The following is a 23,268-nucleotide window of genomic DNA, read 5'->3' on the forward strand; positions in this document are numbered from 1 at the left end:
CTCCTAGTTTATTAATTTATTATTATATATATTATATTATAACTATGGTTCCTAGGAGCCCCAGTCATGGACACATGCTAGGTGCTAAACGAACTGCTGGTTTCTGATCCTTCCATTGTGCGGGAAAGGGGGGATGGTTGACAGAAGGAGGGGTGGCCTTGGGCAGGGGGGGCAGGCAGGGCTGGGGGCTGAGATGAGGCAGATGACAGGTAGGGAGCAAGGACTTTCCGGAGTCACGTGCTTTGGGGAGAGGAGCAGAGGGGGCCCGCGCTCTCCGAAGGGGTTAAGAGTGACAGCCTACAGGGGGCCGCATTAGAGACCGTGCGCTGAACTGCTGCTACTGCTGACCCCATGAGCAGGGCCAGGGCACGTCAGGCCAAAGGGATGCAGCACATTGGACCCCCATTTGCTGCTCTGCATTGCAGATGAGGGCGCCCATGGGTTCTGCTGGGGCGGGGGAGCCACACGGCAACCTTTATGCAGGGTAACTGGTGCCCTAGTTAGGATGGCTCATCCTGCAGCCCGCCCTGCCCCACGCTTTGCTCCTAGAGTCATAGCGCCCAGCCTGGCTTGTCCCACGCTTTGCCTTTGATGTCATGGTGACAGCCAGTCACGCTCTCTGAGGGAATAGAACAGTGGGCGGGGCTTATTAGCTAGCGGTTTATTGGTGGTAACGCGTGAAATCCCGCCCTGGCCGCTCTCTGATTGGTTGTTGGGTGCCCCGCCGCACTCTTTGCGAGAGGAGGAGAGTTAGGTTTTTATTGGCTCCCCTACAGGCGACGGCTGTGAGGACGTCACAGTCAGATGACAGGGGTGTGGCTCGGCTTTGTGACGGCATCAGCGAGCGACCGCAGGAAGTGCAGCCAGGGCAACAGCCACCGCAGAGGCCCTGGGCAGGTAACGGGGGCGGGGCGGCCTGGCGCTTCCTCCATCTCCCCCCCCCCCCCCCGAACCTGCTGGGCCCGTCGAGTGCCCGTTAACCCCCCCCCCCGCTCCTCCCCCAGCGTCCGTTCGCTCCGGCCCTGTCACGTCCGGTTAGATCCAGCCCCTGCAGGGGCTCCAGGCCCGCCCCCCCCCGGCTCCCAGAGTGACCCCCCCCCTCCCTCAGCCCCCCCCTCCCTCGCCCCCCCGGCCTCCCAGAGTGACCCCCCACCTCCCTCGCACCCCCCAGAGTAACCCCCCCACTTCCCTCGCCCCCCCCAGTAACCCCCCACCTCCCTCAGCCCCCACCTCCCTCGCCCCCCTCGCCCCCCCAGAGTGACCCCCCACTTCCCTCGCCCCCCCAGAGTGACCCCCCACCTCCCTCAGCCCCCACCTCCCTCGCCCCCCCCGGCCTCCCAGAGTGACCCCCACTTCCCTCGCCCCCCCCAGTAACCCCCCACCTCCCTCAGCCCCCACCTCCCTCGCCCCCCTCGCCCCCCCAGAGTGACCCCCCACTTCCCTCGCCCCCCCAGAGTGACCCCCCACCTCCCTCAGCCCCCACCTCCCTCGCCCCCCCCGGCCTCCCAGAGTGACCCCCACCTCCCTCGCCCCCCCAGAGTAACCCCCCACCTACCTCGGCGCCCCCGGCCTCCCAGAGTGACCCCCCCACCGCTCTCGGCTCCCCCTTCCGACCTCACAGAGCAGTTCCTCACTCCCGTGACACTATCGGGTTCACCGAGCCTCTGGCTCTGTGGGAATCCAGATGCAGCTGCGTGACCCTGGTGAACAACTGGGTGTCCCAGGGTTTGAGCCCTGTGCGTGACCAGTTACCTACCCTCCCTCCCCCATGTGGTAAGAGGGAGAGTCCAGGTTCTGGTTACTTTCCATTGGGGTAGTTAATAGGTGGCCCGTGAGCCAAATCTGGACTGCCAGATGCTTTTGGATGGACCCCAACATCTTTTTATTTATTTATTATCATCATCATTAGTTTATTTTCTCTGTTTACTATACTTTGACCAAGAATTTGGACCTTGACCAAAAAAAAAAAAGAAATAGTTACCCCTGCTGGGCAGAGACCCAACTGGAGTGTGCGGATGACCTGTCCACGCTCGTTTGTCTCTCTCCTGCAGGATCTGATGCCGGTGCTGGTCCTAAGAGCCCTTCCAGCAAGTCTGAGACTGAGCTGGAGACTGCCCGGCTGCACGAGCTGGGGCGGGACAGAGTCCAGGGGCGTTTCCCATCTAGCTGGGGCTATGAGGCTGGTCCAGTTTCAAACTGGCTCGGATGGGCCCAGGATTGGGCTGGAGGAGAAAGATGGAGGCAACGTGATTGATTTAAATGCTTTCGACCCCTCCCTTCCCAAGAGGATGAGAGAGTTCCTGGAGGTAGGGGACGCAGCACTGGGCGTAGCGAGAAGGTAAGTGGGGATCTCCAGCGACCCTGCAGGGGGTGCTAGAAGCCATTTCTGTCCTGAAAGGCCAAGCAGACGCTCGAGCTAACAAGCTCCCTATCCAGGGGCTGTCCCCTTCCTGTGCGTTGGTGCTTGGGTTCCCCTGCTGCTTGGTACCCTTGTGGGCTCCCCCCATCTGCCGCCAGGCTGTTGACTGGCATCAGAATGCAGAGTCAAAGCCAACGGGGGCTTTAACAAAAAAACAAAGTGGGCAGTGGAGCCATGCACGAGAGGTGGATGAACCCAGCTTGAGGCCTGGGGCTCGCTGTCTGGGCAGTGTTAAGAGTTAGAGTTAAGCCCAGATCCTCAAAGGTATTTAGGCACCTATCGTCCAATGATTTCAGTGAAAGTGAAGTGCCTAAATACCTTTGAAAGGTCTGGGGTTTATTGACTAGAAAGCAGGGAATGGAGAAGTTAAGATTCTCTCAGTAATGCTGCCTCCTCTGCTCGGCATCTTTGCAGGCCCTTGCCCCTACCGCATGCCCAGGAAGTGCTGTGGGGAGGCACGGTTAAGGGGGCTGCAGGTGCACCCACAAAGTTGGCGCCTATGGCCCTGGGTTCTAGTCCCAACTCTGCCATGGACTCAGCGCATGGCATTTCCCCGCCTCATGCCTCAGTTTCCCGGCTGTAAAACAAGGGAATAATGAACCTCTTCCTTGTAAAGCGCTTTTAGAGCTAGGGATGAGATGCCCTTCGATGGGCACTAGGGGGCACAGTTGTTCTCTTGGGGTTTGGAAGCTGTTTAGGAAAGGTATGGAAGTGTACAGCTGGAATTGTCCTAGTCCTGGCCCCACACTCTGACTGGTCATTCTCAGTGCAGGATTCTCAAGGCAGTGTCTATGCAAGAGGTACGTGTGAGCCCCATTTTACAGGAGGGAAACTGAGGCACAGGGAGGCAAGGAATTGCAGCTACATAGGAAATCCATGCCAGAACTGGGAGTAGAACCCAGGGGATCCACTTCTCCCAGTCTCTTGCTTTGACCACTACACCACCGTCCCTGGTTTCCCCAATGAAGAGCCTCCCCCATTCTCTCAGCATCCCTTTCAGCTATCCCTTCCCTCCTCTGTCTCTAGGGCTCAGGAGTCTGGCCAGCACATCCTGCCACGTGATCAGGTGACCCTCCTGGCCCCCATAACCAACCCGGGGAAGGTGATCTGCGTGGGGCTGAACTACGCAGACCACTGCCGGGAGCAGAACATAAACATCCCCGAGGAGCCCATCATCTTCAGCAAGTTTCCCAGCTCCATCATCGGCCCCTACGATGAGATCATCCACCCAGCCGACAGCCAAGTAAATACCCCTTGCTTCTCCTGTCGTGCCTGCGGGGACCTTTCAGCCAAAACCCGTCTGCACGCCAGCCCCCGAGGATGTGTCTATTAAAGGCTCCAGCTAAAGAACCGTGGGAGCAAAAACCGAGCGTGCCCACTCCGGCCACGGAGAATGCTGCTGTCAGTAGAGCGTGGGCCCAGATTTGAGTTGGCTGCCAGCTGCCTCAAGAGCTGTTTAATCCAAAGATCCACCACTAAGAAATTAGGAAGGACGGTTGCTGCTACTTGTGCAAGTGCCTCCTGCTGGCTGTGTTGGGTAACAAGCCACCTAGACGCCAACAGTCCTGAAAGTTGCATCCAAATAGCTTGCTTAGGGAGCTACCATGTTGCTAGGCCATAAGGGGGTTGTCTCTGCACTGAGATGGTATTGCCCACCTGCCCTATCACCAGTGGCGTTTCGCAGCTGTGGGAACAGTGATCTGGGGCATCTCTAATTGCCTCTCCCCGTGGTACCCTAGCCCTGATTGCCTCTAGGCCCTGCTGGACTGGGGCAGAGATCAGACTTGCCTGTTTCCTTCTCTAGGAAGTCGACTGGGAGGTGGAGCTGGCATTTGTCATCGGGAAGAAAGGGAAGCACATCAAGGTACTAAGGGAGCTGGGAACGGACTGTGGAGCCACTTCAGGTCTTGGTACTTCAAACCTAGCCCCGACTGAACGGGGCCTTCTGTTTGGTGACTTCAGTCCAGGGCACGCGGCAAAAGCCACCACCACGGCTGGCACTAAATGGCCCCCTGGTTGGCAAGCGCAGCTGTCAGGCTGGTGATTGAACTGAGCGTGCTCCCTTTTCCCCACTAGAGGGCGTCCCTCTTGGTCAAGGGCAGCGCATGTGTTAATTCTGCACCGTCATGCCCAGAGGAGTCGGGCAGCCCGTTTGCAGTCTCTCCAGCAGTGGCTCGGCTGTGTGGCGACTCCCTTCCTGTTTCCCTCCCCGCCCAGGAGTCAGCTGCGATGGATCACATTGTGGGATTCATGGTTGCCCATGACGTCACCGCCAGGGACTGGCAGATGAAGAGGAATGGGAAGCAGTGGATCCTGGGGAAATCCTTTGACACCTTCTGCCCCTTGGGGCCTGCCATTGTCACCAAGGACTGTGTGTCAGGTAGAGGTCTGGCCCTTCCGTCTCTCCCGCCTGCCAGGCTCTGGTGGCACAGGGAAGGCTGGGTTGCCCTCACAGATGCCCTCCTGCTGCAGAGGCTCCTGGGGTGATGCATGAACTGCCTTCATCCCTGATTCCTCCCACCTTCTCCATCGCTGCAGTCGTACTGCCCTGGGTATGCGAGGGAGCTCACAGGCCACGTGTGGTCGGCTTTGCTCACTATTTGCATAGGAGCCCTCTAAATCCCAGGGCGCTGCCAGGACTGGGGTGGGTGGCTCAGTACGTGGTGTCCTTCCCCAGTTATTACTGAACCAGTTCCCCAAGCACGGCGCTAGGGGGCAACCCCTGTGCTCATTGATGCACACAGGATGCTGTTCCCAGCAGGAATCCCGGTGTCCCAGCCCAATTCCAATCACCTTCTGTGCCCTACATTTCCTCCTGCTGCCACAACTGGACCAGCATCCTTCGCTTTGTGGCCCTCTCCGGCTTGCGGCGAGCTGTCAAAACAGCTGTTGTGTTCCTGCCCAGAGGTGGCTGCAGTGCAGCGGTGAGCAACGGCAGCCCTTTTGATACAAATTGGGATCCTTCCTGTGATCTGAGGTTTCCTCTCCTGGATCCCCACCTCCTCCTCTGCATAACAGGGAACAGCCCCATCCTCCCCAGTTATTTTGCAGACCTGACTGCTCTGTCTCTCTCTAAGACCCTCACAAGCTGGGAATCCGCTGCAAAGTGAACGGGGAGCTCGTCCAGGACAGCAACACCAACCAGATGATCTTCAAAACGCAGGCGCTGGTCGCGTGGGTCTCCCGGTAGGTACCTCCCCTGCCCTGGTGGCAGCAAACAACTGTTCCTGGGAGCCGTGGTAACCCAGTGTGGTTCTCTGCCCCTCTCCGGCGGCAGGGTCATGGCTGCCTCCCATTGTTAGCCCTAGTCCTTAGCAGCAGCTGCCCTTTGGGAGCCAGAGGGCCTGGGGTCGATCCCTAGCGCTGATCTATGCATGGGGTAGTCACAGCCCCCGGCAGGTATCTGGGCACGTCTGAACAATCGTGGCCCAAATGGGGTGCGTGCTGGGAGCCCAGCGTTCTCCCCAGCTGTGGTGGAGGCGCTGAGCCAGGATGCCCTGCTGATGGGCTGTTCCTGGTTCCTGGCAGGTTCATCACGGTGTACCCAGGAGATGTCTTCCTCACCGGGACCCCCCCAGGCACCGGAGTTTTCCGGAAGCCCCCCGTGTTCCTGAAGGTGAGCATCGATTCTGGGGAATCGCAGCGAGAGCTGAAGCTGCTACTAGCGATCCGGACTCCCTATAGCAGGGGGTAGGCTGGGTCCCAGCGAAGGGCAGTGACAGGAGATAGCTGGTGTCCCATGTGGACCCCGGTCCTGCCATTGGAGCCACAGGGGCCGACTGTGGTGCCTGTCCAGAGCGCTCGGCACAGACTCAAGGACTTGCCTGAGCAGCTGGAATTGCAGCACCAAGCTCAGAGATTCCAGTAAGGGAGACAGCCCAGCCTCTTGTTTTGAGCCAGCGGGTTCCTAGGGCTGTGGAATAAGTGTCTGAGCTCCTACAGCCACTAGGGGGTGCACCTCACTGCGACTGGGTATCCCCCTTAGGTTGCTTTTTTAATGCAGGCTTTAGCCCCTTTAGTTACAGTCAAAACATTCCTGGGGGGGCTTAGGAGCTGCTGGAGGCTCCAGTCACTCTGTCCATTATTTTATATTTGACTCATCCAGCTCCCAGGGTTTCAGAGTATGACAGACACTCTTCCCACCCCCCAGCTGGATTTTGTGTAGCAGTTGCAGTTTGTCTATTCTAGGCATGAGGGGGTCAGTCCCACCCTGTGTTCTGGTCTGCAAGGCTAGGAGCATGTCTGATCTGCTGGGGGGTAGATGGGGAGACATTAACCCCGGGGTTCTGCTGTAGCGCTGGTCAGTTGCTTGTAACTAGGTAACAAAGATCAGGCATCAACCATCCTACCCTGGTCTATGGTGCTGCCATAGGGGCTGGTTCAAAGGATTCTGGGGGCAAAGGGGTGGCTACAGTCTTTAGCTGGTTGTGGCAGCGTGTAGCTCCTAATGGAAATGTGACTCTGCTTCCCCTGCGTTGTAGAGAGGAGATGTGGTGCAGTGTGAAATTGACCAGCTGGGAGCCCTCCGAAACAAGGTCGTTTGAGGATGCCCCACCAGCGCGGTCCCCAGGGCACAGGAGCTGATCATGGGCACTGGCAGGTGCAGCACTTTAATGGCCTTCGGCTAATCATGACACTCAATGGCGTGTGGATTTTGCAATAAAGCTCTCACTGAAGGGCCAGCCCTGCTAGCTGAGGTGCATAAGGGCGCAGTCTGTGCTCTGACCCATCAGCACACTCGGTGTGAAATCCATTCAAACAGCCAGCGTGGGGGGGGGGGGGAAATCATGGTGCCAAGCTGCTGTTAAAGGGGTAAGGGGCACAGAGGGCTGCTCCCCTAGGATTAGATGCAGAGCAAGGCAAATCCATGCACTTCCCAGCCCTACTCAGTGGGATGGGGAAAGTGCAAGCCCAGACTGAATCTCCCCCGTCCTGGGGCTGCATTTGCATAGACGATTCTGGCAGTCCAGTGGGCCCTGCTGCACTGATCTCTCTAGTAACACCAGGGAAAGAAGAGCTGGCATGGTACCATTGAGAGGGAAGCAACAGTGAGCCCACCATGGCTGGTTTTCAGGGGGGGGAGAACCGCTGGCATGAACCTGTCCAGTAAAAGCAGCTGGAGACCCCGGGACCAAGAATAAATTTATTTTGATCTCCAACTCAAACAACAGAGGTCATGCTGCTGTGGGTGGATCCCACCCCCAGCCCAGAGACATTCGAGGGGATCCTGGAGAAGGGGGTTTTTGAAACAGGTGGCAGGACAGTTCCTCAACCTTGCCAAGCCGCTCTAGCTGGAGGTGAACTGCCCCATGAACTTCTCCAGTCGCTCCTGGTTCCCTTTGCTGCTGAAAGTTTCCGAGAGGTGGAGAATGGGCCCTGCTGGGCCTGGCTGCTCCCTCAGCACCTGGGGGAGGAGAGGGATGGAGGAACCCTGACTTTTCACCCAGGAAGGGGTTGGGGCTGGGGCTGCACAAGGAGAGAGGGCATCTGCCTGTCCAGCCAGGTGGTGGGCCAGGCTGAGGGGGGGTTATAGGCAGGACCACATGTCTCCATGGGGGAGGGAGAGAGCAGCCCATCTGCCAACTAAACAGGTGTGATGGGCTGAACTGACCTCACCAGGATCACCAGGGTACAGAGAGGTGGGGCACACTCACCCCCAGCTCCTTGAAGGTCCGGACGGAGCTCAGAGCCAGGCTCCTGTTTGCACACACTGGAATGAGACAGGGCAGGACATCAGGCCCAGCACGTGGCGTACCAGCCCCAAGCAACCCTCCCACCACACCCAGCTCCTGCAGTTGTTTGGGCCGGGCCCCCTCCTCCTCCTTTAGTGCTGTTCTGGGTCCTGCAATGCAGCCTGTGGCACTAAAACCCCATTTCAACTGCCCTCGCGGTGGTCCTGAAAAGCCCCTGCGGGCTGCAGGAAGGAAGACAGGACTCACCCTGACTACGGGGCTGCCTCCCTGCCCTGCAGGTTTACAGCCCAACTCAGTGTTTGCCCACCAGCAGCTCCATCCTAGCAGCAGGAGAAGCTGGGAGAGCGATTTCTTGACAAATGCCCGGAGAAGCCTGTCACTTCCTGGTGCTGTTCCCCCTGCTCCCAGCAGGGGGCAGACAACACCCAGCTCTTCCTGCTCAGGCAGATAAGCACCCTGAGTTGGCTCCTGATCTGATTTGCCACAGAACCCCAGAGGAAGAGGCCGGCACCAGGATGAAGGCTCCCTAGCAGGGTGAGAAAGGGGTTAGACCCAGGAGGACACTGGGCGCAGAAGCATCTCCCCAGCAGCACAGGGAGGCTGCATCTCAGTAGGTTTGCCCCAGACTCACCGAAGGAGCCGTCCTCTCTCGCCTTCCTCAGCAGGAACCGCTGCAGCTTCTCCACATACTCCAACTCTAGGGGAGGCAAGCAGAGAGCGTGGGAGGGGCCCTTGCACCATTCTGGGGCTGATCCTCAGCTTGGGGACATTGGGGCAGCTCGCACCTCAGTAGGGCTACACTGATTTACACCGGCGTCCCCTCTCCACCAGCTCAGACCCCCCCATCTCCATGCAACGCGCACAGCCAGGAAGCCCCCTGGAGCAGCATGTGCCCCCAAGGATCTTAGTGTGGCGGCTGTTATCCTAGCAAGGGCGTGGGTCCTGAGCCCTGCTGTATGACCTAGGGCAAGGCATGTCCCTGCTCCATGCCTCGGTTTCCCTGGTGGAAGATCCCGGGGCTAGAAGAGTCCAGCCATTAAGGCACCACATTCCACATGCCCAGTGCTGTTTGGGGTTCTGTGGGGAGCCCCCCCCTTCAGCTGCACCCGACACCCTGCCAGCACTGCCCTTGGGCATCAGGATGTTCCCAGGGGGATGGGTCCCAAGTCTCTGCTCTTGTTGACCCCACGCAGCGAGATTCCCCTTGGATCTTACAGGCCTAGTGGGTCAGCTCAGGCCGTTGGCTTTGCTAAACACACACTGGTGAATGCACTGGGGGGTCATACCTAGCTCAGGACAGCCAGACTCCACCAGGAAGGCAGCTGCTCTCTCAAAGGTCTTCAGCAGGGGGCCCAGGAGACCACACAGGAAGAGGAAGAAATCAGGGCAGTTGTCCAGCTGGCTTATCTGGGGGGAGAAGAGATGCATGGGTTGAGCCTGGCTGGACCTGGGGAGTGCTGAATGGTCCATGTTGGAACAGGGTTCTGCTAGTCACATGTGAAATGAGTTTGGGGGGGACTCAACTTCCTCTCAAGGGGAGAGCTGCCAACATCATGCACAACAGGGAAGGGACAGCAGGGGACTGTGGGGCAGGATTGAGGGGCACTGGCAGAGCTCCAGGGGAGCCCATGGCTGGGATCAGGACTGAGGGGCACTGGCAGAGTGATGGGGGAGCCCAGAGCTGGGATAGTGGGGGGCAGCAGGTCAGGATTAAGGGGCATTGGTAGAGCTGTTTATGGGGAGCCCAGGGCTGTGGGTCAGGGTTGACCCTCACCCCCTATTTACCTTATGTGCCCAGCTCAGGCTAGTCTGAATCTTGCCCCAGGGGCCACCCCATCTGTCTGTTTGGGGGGTTCTGTTCTCGGTATCCGCATCACCTGACCCCTGACGGCAGAGGTAGGGCTCGGGGGGGAGCCCAGGGCAGGAGTCACCCGGGTGGATCTGAACTGGGGCAGCCCCTGGTCCCGTTCGCCCTGGCTCCGAGCCTGGCATTTTCAGTAACACCTCCCCGTGTCGGGAAAGCCGCTGGATCCACACATGGGAAAGAGCCTCCGGCTGACCAGAAGATGGTGCTGCAGCGCCAGATGCTTGGCAACAGGCTCCCGCAGCCTGTGCGCAAGTGAGACGAGTTCAGAGGGCCCCATTCTCAGGCCCCCCGCCCACCGGTGAATTACAGAGAACTTTGCTCCCGTCTGGAGGAGCGGCCCACGCAGCTGGCATTTTCAAGAGACAGGTTGTGAACCCGGGCTCCGGCGTGCGATCGCGGGGGAAACAATAGGAGCGGGAATTAATATGATAATTTGATGTTCTCTTACAATGGGGCTGGGGAGGGAGCGCGGCAGATCCCCTCCCACGTGCCGCCAGACCAAAAGGAGAACGTGTTCCCCCAGCAGCAGGGAACTGACAGCCCAGAGAGGGGTAAAGCTGGGAGTCAGGACTCCTGGGTTCTATCCCCAGCTCTGGGAGATGCAGTGGGATCTAATGGTGGGAAGGGGAGGGCTGGGCTGGGATTCAGAACTTTTGGGTTCTAGTCCCGGCTCTACCATCGACTCGCCGAGTCCCTTCCCCGCAGCTGTGCCTCAGTTTACCCAGCTGCAGTAGGGAGACCTCCCAGGCAGGCTGTGAGATGCAACGACCATCTGGGCAGGCGATTTCCTTGGAGACGGGTAGGAAGGATGGCCCCTCAGGTGCGGCACGAGGCAGGAGAAAGGGCCCCCTGCTCCCCCAGGAGGAATCTGATGGAGGAGGTGCTGGTGCCAGGCAGCCTGATCCCCGCCAGCACAGCGAGGGGAGCTGGGGCAGGGCGGTACCTTGAAGCAGCGCTTGCCGGTGTCCTCGTCGTAGTCGCTGTCGCTGTCGTTGAAGTCCTCCATCTCCTTCCACAGCAGCTTCTGCGAGAAGCGCCTCCGGGCGGTGTCGCAGGCCGGCCGCTCGCTGGGGGCCTAGGGGAGAAACCGGCTGCCCTGAGCCCTCGGGGCTGGCAACTCCGAACGGCTGGGGGCTGGCAATCCTCTGGGCGCAGCTGACCTGGCATGCACGCCGGGGCGGGGCGGAGGGGGGGAGGGAAAGAGACCTGGGGCTCCCCACTCCTGCCAAGATGGTGCCAGCTCCAGACCCCATCCCCATGTCAGAGCCCAGGAACCAGGACGCATCTTCCCCTCAGAGTCAGCCACTGGTGGGTTCTCAATCCATGGCTCCCCAGATGCTAAGCAGCCGTCTCCTCGGCGGGCAGGGCCGGGGAGACCGAACTGGGTGGCCGTTGGCGGGGCACGTCATTCAGCAGACATCAGGGACGCCGGGCCCTGTGGCTAACCAAAGGACTTGGTCTCCCGGGGGTCACCTTTCCCAGAACAGAGGATTGCCCTGCAGGCGGGCAACCGTGCCATGGGAGCTCGGGGCAGGCAGGTGGCGGAACCAGGGGCTGGACTCGGCCCCGGCCAGCAGGGACATGATGGCCGGCGTCCTTCGCCTACCTCCTCCGCGACCAGCAGCCCACACTGGATCAGCTTGTCCAGCACCTCCTGGCTGTAGCAAGAGACCGACTGGCAGGGCTGCGGGAGGAGACGAACAAGTCAGCACGGTCCCCCCGGCAGAGCACCGGCGACGGGCCCGGCGGGACGCAGAGTGGGGGTGGGGAATCAGAGCACCGGGAGGGGGGCGAGACCCCTCAAGAGGGGCGACGCGATGGAGCCTGGCTGCCCTGCAGAGCCAGAAGCTGCTCCCCCCACCCAGCCAGGCTCCAGGCAGTGGCAGCAAGCCCCTCCCCCCCCCCCCCGGCCTCTTGCAGGGCCCTACCTGGAGCAGGAGGATGTCTCTGGGCAGCAGCTGGAGCAGCGCCAGGGTCTTGCGGCGCAGCTCCTCTTGGCTCAGCACGACGGCCGCGGGCAGCTCGGCAGGGCTCAAGAAGGGCAGCATCTCCACCAGCAGGGCGTTGATGGCGCAGGCTGCGGGGGGCTCGGGGCATCGTCACTGCCCAGTCTCCTTCCCGCCCCCCAACCCCACACACACAGCGCGGGGGGCAATGGGCAGCCCCGCCCCCCTGCCCCCCATCCCCATATACATGGTGCGGGGAGCCATGGGGAACCCCACTACCAGGTCACATGTCCCTCAACCCCACACACATGCTGCAGGGGAGTCCATGGGCAGTCCCGCCCCCCCCCCCTCCAAATCATCTGCCCCTCAACCCCATACACATCGGGGGGGGGGCATGGACAGTCCCCCCCCCGGGGTCACCTGCCCCCCAACCCCATACACAAGGTGCAGGAACTGTGGGCAGCCCCTCCCTGCCAACCTCACTCCTGGCCAGGTCACTCACCCCCCACGGCCTCGCACATGAAGACAGGCAGCAGGGCGGTGCTGTGCCAGCTCAGCTCCCTCACGGCCGCCTCCGTCTCCCTGGGGGCCACCAGGACGTCTCCACGCGAGAGGCGGTGCAGGGAGATGCAGCCCCGCAGCAGGGAGAGGGCGTGGAGCACCAGGTCACGCAGCCGCCCCGAGAAGCCCACATCGCGGTTCCGCAGCAGGGTCTCCTCCACCAGCCAGGAGAAGTCGGACATGAGCCGGGACAGGAAGACACCCTGGCGGGGTGGGAGGAGGGAAGAGAAAGAAAAGGGGGGGGAGACTTGAAACCACCAGCCAGCAGGACACGCCCCCCTCTAGGCAACAGAGAAAGGGAGACAAATAATCCACTCCCTCCAGGGAAAGGAAACTCTGAAACTAACACCAAGCCAGAAAATCCCCTGGTAGAAGGACTCACCCCACAAAAGGAGAACCATAAATCCCCCCTCCTCCCCGTCAATGTAGATGGGAAGACCTGAAACCTCCATTCAGCAGGTAACTCCGTAAAGGGGGGTCCCTTAAAACCACCATTCAGAAGGCACTTCTCCTTTAACATGGGGGCCCTTGAAACCACCATCCAGCAGGTCATCCCCAACCTGCCCCCCGTCCCCTCAGAGCACCCCATAAAGCAAGCAGCTCCCTTCCACACTTGCCTCCAGGACCCCTCCTCCTCCTTCCCGGCCCGGGGCCCTCCCCCTACCTCACGGTGCTTGTGCAGTAAGAGTGCAGACATGATCACCACAGCCATGACGGCGGAGCAGGAGACGCCGGCTGGAAGGGGATCAAAGAGCATCCTGTTATCCCCTCGGCGCACAGTCCCCTCCCCGCTCTCCTTCATCCCCGGGAGGGGGTCCTTTAGACAGGGCCCAAACGCCCCCAGGCAAGCCCAGCAACCGCCTCGCAGGATTGAGGCCTACTGTAATACATTTCTGTGACCCCAGGAAATGTATGTGGGTGGGATGGGCCTCACCCTGAGCGGGGCTGCGGTAGGAGCAGAGATGGATGGATTAAAAAGTCACTGACTTTAAGGCCAGACCAGTTGTGATCATCCCAGGCCAGAGAACCTCCCCTGGGGATCCCTGGGCCCACTCACCTGCGGCTGAGCCACAGCGGGTCGGTTAGAAACACACCCCAGCCTCCGAGTGCCGGAGAAGCCACCGCATCCCTAGATGGGGCGCAAATCCCACGTGGGGAGAGCCAGGCGATTGGTTAGAGCCACAGGAGAAGTGAGAGAGCGGCCCAGCAGATGCAGCACTGATCTGGGACGGGCTGGGTGGCGTCCCCAGATCTGCTGTGGATTCTCTGCGTGACCTGAGGCAAGGTGCCTGGCCAGTCCGTGCCTCGGTTTCCCAAACTGAGAAACGCAGGTAACACTGGCTCTTCTCTGCAAAGCTCGGAGATCTCCAGATGAAAAGGACACCGGGTTGTTCTGAGCAGCTAAGCCCCATTTCCCTCAGCGGGTGGCATTCAGGGACACCAATGCAGAGGCAAGAGGAAAGCTGACCTGCAAGCCCCTTTCACTGGAGAACCCAGCCCAGAAGAAACCCATTAGGAAGGAGAGAACAGGAGCAAGAGAGATGGAGCAATGCATCTTCCCCACCAGGACCAGTGCAGAGAGAGGGATCAGCATGGATCACGAACCGCGTCAGGCCAGGCAGAGCACGCTACGTGCAAGACACAGGGCCACGCAGCGTCTCCAGCACCATCTCCTTGTCCTTTTCAATCAGCGTTCGGCACAACGTGTCCCACAGGAAGGGCTGGGAGAGACCTCAGGAGGTCATCTAGTCCAACCCCCTGCTCAAAGCAGGACCAACCCCAACTAAATGATCCCAGCCAGGGCTTTATCAAAACCTCTAAGGAAGGAGATTCCATCACCCTAGGTAACCTACTTCAGTGCTTCACCACCCTTCTAGTGAAAAAGTTTTTCCTAATATCCAACCTAAACCTCCCCCACTGCAACTTGAGACCATTGCTCCTTGTTCTGTCATCTGCTATCACTGAGAACAGTCTAGATCCATCCTCTTTGGAACCCCGCTTCAGGTACTTGAAGGCTGCTACCAAATCCCCCCTCACTCTTCTCTTCTGCAGACTAAATAACCCCAGTTCCCTCAGCCTCTCCTCATAAGTCATGTGCTCCAGCCCCCTGATCATTTTCGTTGCCCTTCGCTGGACTCTCTCCAATTTGTCCACATCCTTTCTGTAGTGGGGGGACCAAAACTGGACACAATACTCCAGATGAGGCCTCACCAGTGCCGAACAGAGGGGAATGATCACGTCCCTCGATCTGCTGGCAATGCTTGCAATCCAGGGGCAGGGCCTCCAGTCGCATCCAGCTGGGGGAGGAGGAATCCGAAACCTGGCCAGCCCAAGAAGTGTTCTGACTTCTTCCCATTTCACAGCACCGTTCGCCACTGCGCCATGGAAGGAAAACAAACGCCAGCCTCCTGAAAGTTGTCCAGTGGAGTTGTCGTCCTCCCAGCACCCCCCAGTACTGGGAGATGGGAGTGCCTTGCAGCTTTGAGTGCATTTATCCTCTGCTACCCCCACTGCACGGACGGGGAACTCAAGCGCAGAGCGCCCAAGGGGAGTTCAGGGCCTCAACGCCGTTGAGACGACTTGTCCAAGGTTACGCCTGGATTCTGCAGTGGGGCAGGGAATTGAACCCAGTGTAGCATCCTCGCCGCTGGACTACGCTTCCTCGCTTGGAAGGGGGTGGAAGCGAGTAACCCAAAGAGAGGAAAGCAAGAACAGGCCAGATCTGGAGCTCAGTGTAAAGCCATAATTTCACACTCCCGGTTTCCAGCAGAATGGGTGCTCGTCTCTGACTGCCCGGAGCAGAATCTGGCCGTCGCTCCCGATTTACTGCAGACGTAGCAGAGAGCGGGGACTACCCCAACACCAGCATCTAAAGGCTGCAGCGGCCATAACGAAGAGCGAGCGTCTCAGAGCCCTTCAAAGCCGTGTTGCCAACCCACCCAGCGCAGCATCAATCCAGCTGGCCGTGCCCGAGCCATCAAAGGGGCACAGATTGGCATGAGAACCCTTAGGCAACAAGTGATGTTTGCTGCTAACGGAGCCCGAACCACGGTGCTCGTTAAAGGTCCCCTGCAAAGGCGGGAAAAATTGCATCTGGGCCTTTGTGCTGTATAAAGAAGAAAGGCCTGAAAAGGTGCTTTTCTCTTCCTCTCATTTGTTTTTTAACTTCAGAAACAACAGCAACGGGATGACTTGTCATCCTTGGGCTTGTTTTGCTAGAGCACTTTTTGGAGGACTCAGATGTGAACGGGATGGTGGGGTGAATCTGGAACAAAAAGGTGGTGGCTCCTAGTGTAGAACCACCCAACCGGAGTTAAAAAAGAGGAATTTCTCCTGGGAGCAGCAGCAGTTAACCTAGGAATTGCCAGAATGAATCAGTGCAGGGTGCCAGCCATTCTGAGAGAAACCAGAACCAGCTGCTGCAGAGGAAAGGAGCACGAGCGCCCCCTAGTGGACATTGATGGAACAACCTGCCCAGAGGGGAAGTTTCTTCCTGACCTCTACCCGCAAGTGTCTGGTTCGCGCCCTGTAGCATGGGGGTTTTACAGAAACGTGTACGTGCGGATGTTATTCATTAGCTAGGAAAGTATCCAATCCTCGCCTCTTGGCCTCAGTGGCATCGCGATCTACCAGCAAATCACGCCGTTATCCTCCCCAAGGAGTTCAGCACTGGGGGGTGATAGCACTCCCTCATTGCTATGAAGCGGATACAGTGAGAGAACAGCTGTTTGAAAAAAGGGAGAGAAAAATATCACTGTAATTCCATTGGAAATTTACCGTGAGACCAGAGCTAACTTGCCAAAACTGAGCCCTACAAGGGACTGATTCGCTGTGGGCACCTCTCCGCACAGCGGAAGAAATTGATCGAAACGTGGCTCTGCTTTGCAGCGGCCACTTTGTGGTCTGGGCTCTCGTTTCCAGCGGAGTCGGCCGCTCTCCACAAGCAGTCACGCAGCCGGTGCATTAGCACGTGCGGAGCGTTGGACTCAAATGACGGATAATTGGAAAGTCACATCCACCACAGGAGAGAAGGATAACCTGAACCACAAGCGCGACACGTGAAACACAGCCTTTCTGTAACCAGGCGACCGGGATGGCAATTTAACAAGCCTATTGTTTTCCCCAGCCTCCCTCGGAGGAACTTTTCGGCTTCTGCTCTCTCTAGCTGAACGCAGGGAATTAAGTTAATACTCGGTGGGTGAGAAAAAGAATGGTCTTGCGGTGAAGGGTCTGGAACGAGAGCCAGGAGATCTGGGTTCAAATCCCCTCTCTGCCACTTGTCACTTGATTCTCAGACTAGACAGCAGCTCAGCAGGTCTGAAAAACAGACCTGGAAACTCGGCAGGGGGACAACGACCCTTCCCTTCTCACGGGCTTTGTGCTGGGCAGGAAAAGCTCGTTTTAATTCACATGCGCTAACTCAACCCACCCTCACTCCCAGTCTCAGCGCAGGGGAAATTCTTCCCCTCGAGTTTGCCTAGCGGCAGCCAAATCTCCAACCATCACAAGAGAGATGAGCCGTGCGGTCGAGCTCTGAAAGCCGCCCAGGTCATAGCAGGTACTAGGGCAGAGGAAGTTCTCAGAGTGATCCAAGAGATCTAGAGTTCGTGCAGCCAGATCAAGGAGTCCTGAGTCCCTGCCCGTCCAGGTGATTGGATACCTAGTCCTTACCTAGCATTTTCCATCAGTCGCTCTCGAAGAGGTGCAGTGACTCACCCACGGTCACCCAGCGGCAGGCTGGCCTGATAAGACAAGGCCAGTCACCCAGGGAAATGCTCTGAGAAGGCCCCTCTGCTTCTGATTCGGGGTCACCCCCCCCCCCCCCCGGGCCCCAGCAAGGAAGCTGTGGCAGGGCTGGCCAGGCAGAGCGCTCCCACGGCCTGTCACGCCTCTCCTCCTTCCACAGGAAAGGGATCTGCTTTCAGACCCGGCTGCTGGAGAATCTCACCATGGAGCCTGGACATGGAAGGAAATGATGGAGCAAGTCGGGGGATAGGAAAGATGTGGGGGGGATGCAGATCATAAGGGATCAGCTGGCTCTGAAATCCTCTGGGCACCCGCCCGCCGGATGCTGGGCTGGCAAGGATCCGATGTTCTCAGCGCTCCAGCCCTGGGACGTTCCGTGTTATTGACATTGCTGTCGCCCCGAGAGGCCCCAGTCTGGGATCAGGGCCCCGCTGTGCTGTACAGACGTTGTGCAAGGAAGGACTCTGCCCAAGGAGCTCACACAATCTAGGCCAGAACTGTGGCTGCATTTGCGGGGAGGCCGCTGCACTCGTCCTGTCACTGAGCTGTTGCAGGCGGCAGCGGGATCCCCCCAGCCGGGCGGCTCCTCCTGAAGTCTGCGACTCAGATCCGTGCGGTTCTCCTCTCTGAACAGCCACGCCGGGTACAGATCCCCCCCGCCCCGGCAACGGCTGCAGCAACCAAGGCCTCGCAACAGCAGAATGATGGAGAAAGGGGAGGAGCCGGGAGCCCGGCTCTGCCTCTCTCCTAATCATGTTAACAGCTGCCCTGGAAGGATATGTGGGCCAGATTTTGACCTCCAACTGGTGTAAATCCACAGTGACTCTAGATTAACTGCAGTCCAACCGAGAGGAGTCTGGCCCTGCATGGAGTTTACAAATCCCACCTGTTCTGCAGAGGGGTTCCACTGAACCCCACCGAGTTCCTGGCCACACCACGACAGGCCCCCTCCAGCACAAGCAATGCAACCAGAAGGCTCCAGGACCGTCTCTCTAGGTACCTGGGTCTCCCTCAGAGGCCTTGGTCCCATCCAGGGCGGCTGGAACACAGGGGCCCTGCTCATTGCTGAGCCTAAATGGGGAGTGTGGAGCTATGTATCCCCTCAGGGTGTCTCCTTGGCCCCTCCCATTCCTCCCCCAGCAAGTACAGGGCCCGGTACACAGACCTCCTGCTGCTGAGGGCAGGGCCCACCCCAGCCTGTGCCCATAGCTAGTCTCCATTTGCCCCTGGAGCACGCCAGCCCGTGGTTATTCTCATACACACGCCTGCTCCAAATGAGCCCCCTTCTTCCACTCACCCTGCTCCGCTGAGACAGACCCCGACACGCAGACCGTCTATACAACCAGCTGCTGACCCAACATATGGGTTAAAAGAGTCCTGCTCCAGCCTCTTTTCTGCCAGAGAACCATGCTGAGCAGAGCCGTCGGCTCCCAGCTCACGCAGGACACGTTCCGTTATTTAGCTCAACAGCTTGGTGGAAAGAGGCAGAGAACGGAGGGAAAGGGGGATCCCCACTCCCACTCCTCCTTCCCCAAATCTGGCCGCTCGAGAGATCAGCGCAGAGTTAGCGCCTACCGCTCAGGGAGTGCAGGCCAAGTCTGCCCACCAGCATTCGCTCGTCTGCCTTCAGCTCCGCGGCAGCTCCGAGGCCCGGGTACCACTCCTCTGACTTCTCCCAGTCCAGCAGGTCGGGGCTGCGGAAACGGGACGACACGGGTGAGACTGGGCAGCTGTTAACAGCAACAGGCGCCGGCTGACATAGGAGAGACGCAATCGCCCGGGCAGCAAACCCAGGGCCGGTGGAAGCCCTTAGAGGCTCAATTCTTCCAGCTACACAACACACAGAGCCCAGGTGGTGGCAGCGCACGCTTCCCCCAGGTGCGCTCACCATGGCTCAAACCCGAGCTAGGAAGAGAACTGCCAGTCTGGAACAAGGCCCGGCTCCTGCCCCTGGCAGTGGCCAGTCTTCAGAGGCAGGTCCCCTAAATCTGAGCATGTAGAGTCTGGCTTAGCCCCTGACGCTTGAGGTTTAGTCTCCTGGATCACCTTTAGGGGGCAGAGGGGAGCTCAGCACCCACAGCCCATCCAGCCCATGGCCCCCCTGGTGAAGGGCGGGTTTTGCCATGACCGGCCTGAAACCCAACAAACCCATTTCCCAGCCAGCCGGAGTGAGGCCAGCAACACAGCAGTGAAAGGCTCTCTGTTCCGTCACCAAAGCCCTTGCTTTTGGGGCATCCGGGCCCAAGCTGAGCTCCTGCTGAAACTGACGGCAGGGGTCAGTTACCCCAGAGGACAAGGGACACCGCTCAGCAGTAGAGCGGGCACCCAGGCCTAGCTCAGAGCAGGGGTGCCTGCAAGGCTTTGCTAGTGGGAGCTGGAGCAGTGCCGGATACACCGGCTGTGAATCTAGCTGGGGTTCGTGACACGCCCGGTGCACCCGGAGGGTCTTTCTGCAGCCCCTTCCTTGCGGTCTTCTCTGACCAATGGCCCCAGCTCTCCTTGCCTCCCGCCCCCCTCAGGATCTGGGTTGGGGCTACCTTTTGCCGAGGATGACGGGCAGAAGCAGCTCCTCCAGGGACTTCCGCGAGCAGCTCTGTCTGAAGAGGCTGTTTGCTGTGTACTCCTGGAATCAAGGAACACAACCCGGTCAATTGCTACTGGCCTGGCTAGACACCAGGAAGCCAAAGACTCCCAAGGCCTTTGCAGGCCGATCAGCAGCAGTGGGACTAAGGGAGCCCCCATGCTGCGCTCGCTAACCTGCACCCTCCTCACTACCCTCCGTGGCCCATCCAGCTCCGGAAGGAGTCCAGGGGTACATCTACACCGGAACTGGACACCCGCAGCTGGCCCCTGCCAGCCGACGCGGGCTCAGGCTCTTTCACTGCAGTGTAGACAATCCAGCTCAGGCTGCAGCCCGAGCCCGAACGTCGACACTGCAATTAAACAGCCCCGCAGCCCGAGCCCCGTGAGCCCAGGTTGCTTGGCACGAGCCAGCCGCAGGCGTAGTGTAGACATACCCTATGTGGCCCATCCAGCTAATTCCAAGCCATGCCAGTGAGGCAACGAATTCCCCAGGCCTCCATCTGCCCGATCCCAAACTTCAAACTCAGTGGGGCCCCCACAAGCTTTTTGGATCCCACATATTCAGGCCAATCCCCAAACACAAGACGACCAGATTCCCCACGGCACTACTGGCCAATCATCCCAAGCCACTTAGGGCATGTCTACACAGCAGCTGGCACTAGCTTGGCTCGAGCGAGCATGCTAAAAATATCACTGGAGCGCTGCAGGGCTCTGGCTGCGGGACTGTTTAATTGCTCGCTCGAACCTGCAGCGGAGACATCCCCCTAGTCCCCAAATTCCACCAAGATCATGACACCCAAGAATCTTGCGCCACTAGATTCCCCAAGATCTAGCCAGGAATCGCCAAATCCCCAGGCCTGGAACAGGCAGAAGCCCTAGGCCAAGCCCCCAGAAGGCTGCCCAATACCTGCAAGGAGAAAGGCTGTGCAAAGTCCATCCGGACACAGCCAAACTCCTGGCCCAGCGCTCGGCGAACGGCCAGGAGACAGGACCAGAGACCCAAAGGTTGAGCTGAGCCCTAGGAGAGCAGACGAGCAGAGTCTGTTAATGGCGCGCTGGTGATGTTTATCGCTATATATCAGTCAGAGGGCGCATTAGCTCGGTAGAGGAACAGGCCTGCTCCACGGAGGAGCTACAGGTGGTGGTGCAGGAGGTTACCCGGTGACAGGCAAAGCGTCTTCAGGATGTTGTTCTTCAGGGGCAGAACAAGGCAACACCCGACCCCGCAGGGAGAATTGGATCAGGAGGGGGCCTGTACGAACGATCTTCACAGTGTAATGCCAGATTTCCGCACCTCAAGGTTGCGGGGAGTGAAGTTTTGCTTCTGCAGGGTACCCAAGCTAAACGACCCAGCTCTGCAGGAGGGGAGCTGCCCTGTGCCCGCACCTCTGCTCAGTTTGGAAGCTCCCGGGCGTGGATCTCAGGTGCTCTCCAGAACTGAAAGTCCTGGCTACTGGAGCCCTCGGCTTCCAAAGGTTTGGGACGTGCCCCCCTCCAGACCTTTGGGAAAGGCAGCTGGCCTGGTTCCCAGAGCCAGCAGGGAGCAGGCAAAAAAAAAAAAGAGAAGAGAAGAGGCTGGTGACCTGGAGAGATCGGCTTCCCTGGGTGCCCAGTGTCCAAAGAGAGGAGCTGGATTGTTGGGAATAGCCCAGCCAGACCAGAGAGGCAGAAGCCAAGGGGTGAGATCTGGGTCAGGACAGAGACTAGAGCAGGGACCCGTGCCCAGGATGGTGGGTTTGGTAAGGCTACAAGTGGGGTGCCCCGATTAGGAGGGCGGGAGAAGGTGGGTTTCTCGGGAGGATCCCCTGCAAGGTGCAGAGCATGTACCCAAGTGAAGGGAAAGGGGGTGAGCGTAGGGTAGAACTGTCAGTGTCTATGCCAGACCCCCCCCCCCACTAGAGCCGGGAACACGACCCAGGAATCTCGTCTCCCAGCCCCATTCTAACCACTAGACCCCACTTCCCTCCCTTGGCTAGGAACAGAACCCAGGAGTCCTGGCTCCCAGCCCCCTATTCTAACCACTAGACCCCACTCCCCTCCCTTGACTAGGAACAGAACCCAGGAGTCCTGGCTCCCGGCTGCTCTGCTCTAGCCACCACTCCCCTTAACGGCTGGTGGTTCTTACCGAGAGCCCCCCGCGGGACGCACTGGGGGCCATGTCATAGGCGATGCCCACGGGCACCAGCATCACATCGGGGACGGCTCTGGCATGGACAGCGCCCAGCACCAGCGCCAGCCACTCCCCGCCAGGGGCGGAGAGCCGGGATTCGCCAGAGACGGGCTCCTCCAGGAAGATCACCAGGTGCTGCCGGCTCTTCAGCAGCTCCTCAACGTACTGCAGGCAGGAGAGGAACCTCATGGGATCGGAGACAGGGTGCAGCCGAGCTCCCCTTCGCCCTAAGCTTTGGGGGCACAGAATATTCCCCCCCCAGCCAGGCGGCAGAGAAGTGGTGGTTACTCCCTAAAACCATCTGCTCCCATTGCCACCCCGGGTGGCCCCTTCTGACTCAGCCCTGCTGCCCACCCTCATTCCTTACATCTCCCCCAGCCAATCACATCCCACCCCACTTCTCAGCTCCCCCCAATCCCTCCCCTCTTCCCACGAGCTAAAGGCCCCTTCCTCCAGGGGGATAATGCCACAGCCTGACAGATCTCACAGCTAGGAAGCACTTCCCAAGATCCAGCTCCAATTTCCTCCCGCGACGTCCACTCTCCACCCCACGGAAGCGTGGTTTTCCACCAGGCGCTACCACTTGGGCAGCCTGCCGCGCGTGCCTGAGCGTGACGAGTCAGTGGAAAGACTCGCCCTCAGCTCAGCGGGCATTTGATTGGCCCCGCCCTCTTACTCATAAATCCTAGGGAATTTAGCAGGGAATAAACCAACCGGGATCTAGAGACCCCATCTCGTGTCAGGACCCAAGCGAGAACTTCAGACGTTTTGCGAAAAGCCAGAGCGAGATCCTGGAACAGCCAACAGCCCAAGGCATGAGCATGGCAGGTTCAAATCCCCGCTCTGCCCGATTCAGCTCGGGGGTTTGAATTTGGGTCTCCCCCATCCAGCTGAGCACCCTAACCACTGGGCTGCTCGCTATTCTGGGGGGGCTTGCTCCAGTTTTCACAAACGAGCAGGATTCCTGGATGAGCCCCCAACAACCTTCCGAAATAACACTGCTGGGGCTCACACCCAACTCCCGCATCCTCCCCATTGAGCAGGTGGGGAAACCGAGTCAGGGCAGCGACTCGGCCCGGGTCCCACAGTGAGTCAGTGGCAGAGGTGGAATTAAGCTAAGTGCCCAGGCGGTGCTCACCAAATGAACGAGACTGAAACCTGGGAAAGCCCTGGCTCCCAGACCTGTGCTCAGTCCATTCGGAGGGTCCATCTAAGCAGGGCGGGGGGCATTCTGACCCCACCCCTCCCCTCCAATGGCTGGCATCTGCAAAGCTGGGGAGGGG

At 59.3% G+C, this 23,268-nt stretch overlaps 2 protein-coding genes across 8 annotated transcripts in view; one reads left to right on the plus strand and one right to left on the minus strand.

Moving 5' to 3' along the window:
• Window positions 1–804: 804 nt before the first annotated feature.
• On the plus strand, window positions 805–7,101 carry LOC128831543 (fumarylacetoacetate hydrolase domain-containing protein 2-like). Of its 2 annotated transcripts, none has more exons than XM_054018049.1 (8): window positions 805–897; window positions 2,052–2,338; window positions 3,446–3,662; window positions 4,224–4,283; window positions 4,637–4,799; window positions 5,497–5,605; window positions 5,948–6,035; window positions 6,901–7,101. In XM_054018049.1, the coding sequence occupies exons 1-8, from the start codon at window positions 805–807 to the stop codon at window positions 6,961–6,963; spliced, it is 1,080 nt and encodes a 359-aa protein (XP_053874024.1). In that variant the 3' UTR covers window positions 6,964–7,101. The 2 variants fall into 2 exon arrangements, with proteins under 2 accessions (XP_053874024.1, XP_053874025.1); XM_054018050.1 differs by lacking the exon at window positions 805–897 and adding an exon at window positions 1,594–1,773.
• A 447-nt stretch (window positions 7,102–7,548) lies between these two features.
• The window catches only part of GPAT2 (glycerol-3-phosphate acyltransferase 2, mitochondrial), a 123,665-nt gene continuing 107,945 nt past the window's right edge, over window positions 7,549–23,268 (minus strand). For 5 of the 6 annotated variants that reach the window (XM_054017919.1, XM_054017918.1, XM_054017923.1 and 2 more), the window contains 13 exons: window positions 21,941–22,150; window positions 20,723–20,833; window positions 19,770–19,855; window positions 18,808–18,926; window positions 13,151–13,221; window positions 12,428–12,689; window positions 11,908–12,056; window positions 11,586–11,663; window positions 10,923–11,054; window positions 9,399–9,519; window positions 8,744–8,809; window positions 8,074–8,129; window positions 7,549–7,823 (listed from right to left, as the gene is read on the minus strand). In XM_054017919.1, coding sequence (XP_053873894.1) covers window positions 7,707–7,823; window positions 8,074–8,129; window positions 8,744–8,809; window positions 9,399–9,519; window positions 10,923–11,054; window positions 11,586–11,663; window positions 11,908–12,056; window positions 12,428–12,689; window positions 13,151–13,221; window positions 18,808–18,926; window positions 19,770–19,855; window positions 20,723–20,833; window positions 21,941–22,150 — 1,578 coding nt within the window. In that variant the 3' untranslated portion in view covers window positions 7,549–7,706. The remainder of the gene's footprint in view (window positions 7,824–8,073; window positions 8,130–8,743; window positions 8,810–9,398; window positions 9,520–10,922; window positions 11,055–11,585; window positions 11,664–11,907; window positions 12,057–12,427; window positions 12,690–13,150; window positions 13,222–18,807; window positions 18,927–19,769; window positions 19,856–20,722; window positions 20,834–21,940; window positions 22,151–23,268) is intronic. The other variant, XM_054017920.1, reaches the window with a different exon arrangement.

The sequence above is a fragment of the Malaclemys terrapin genome, chromosome 2 (assembly GCF_027887155.1).
Source record: "Malaclemys terrapin pileata isolate rMalTer1 chromosome 2, rMalTer1.hap1, whole genome shotgun sequence".
Taxonomy (NCBI): domain Eukaryota; kingdom Metazoa; phylum Chordata; order Testudines; family Emydidae; genus Malaclemys; species Malaclemys terrapin.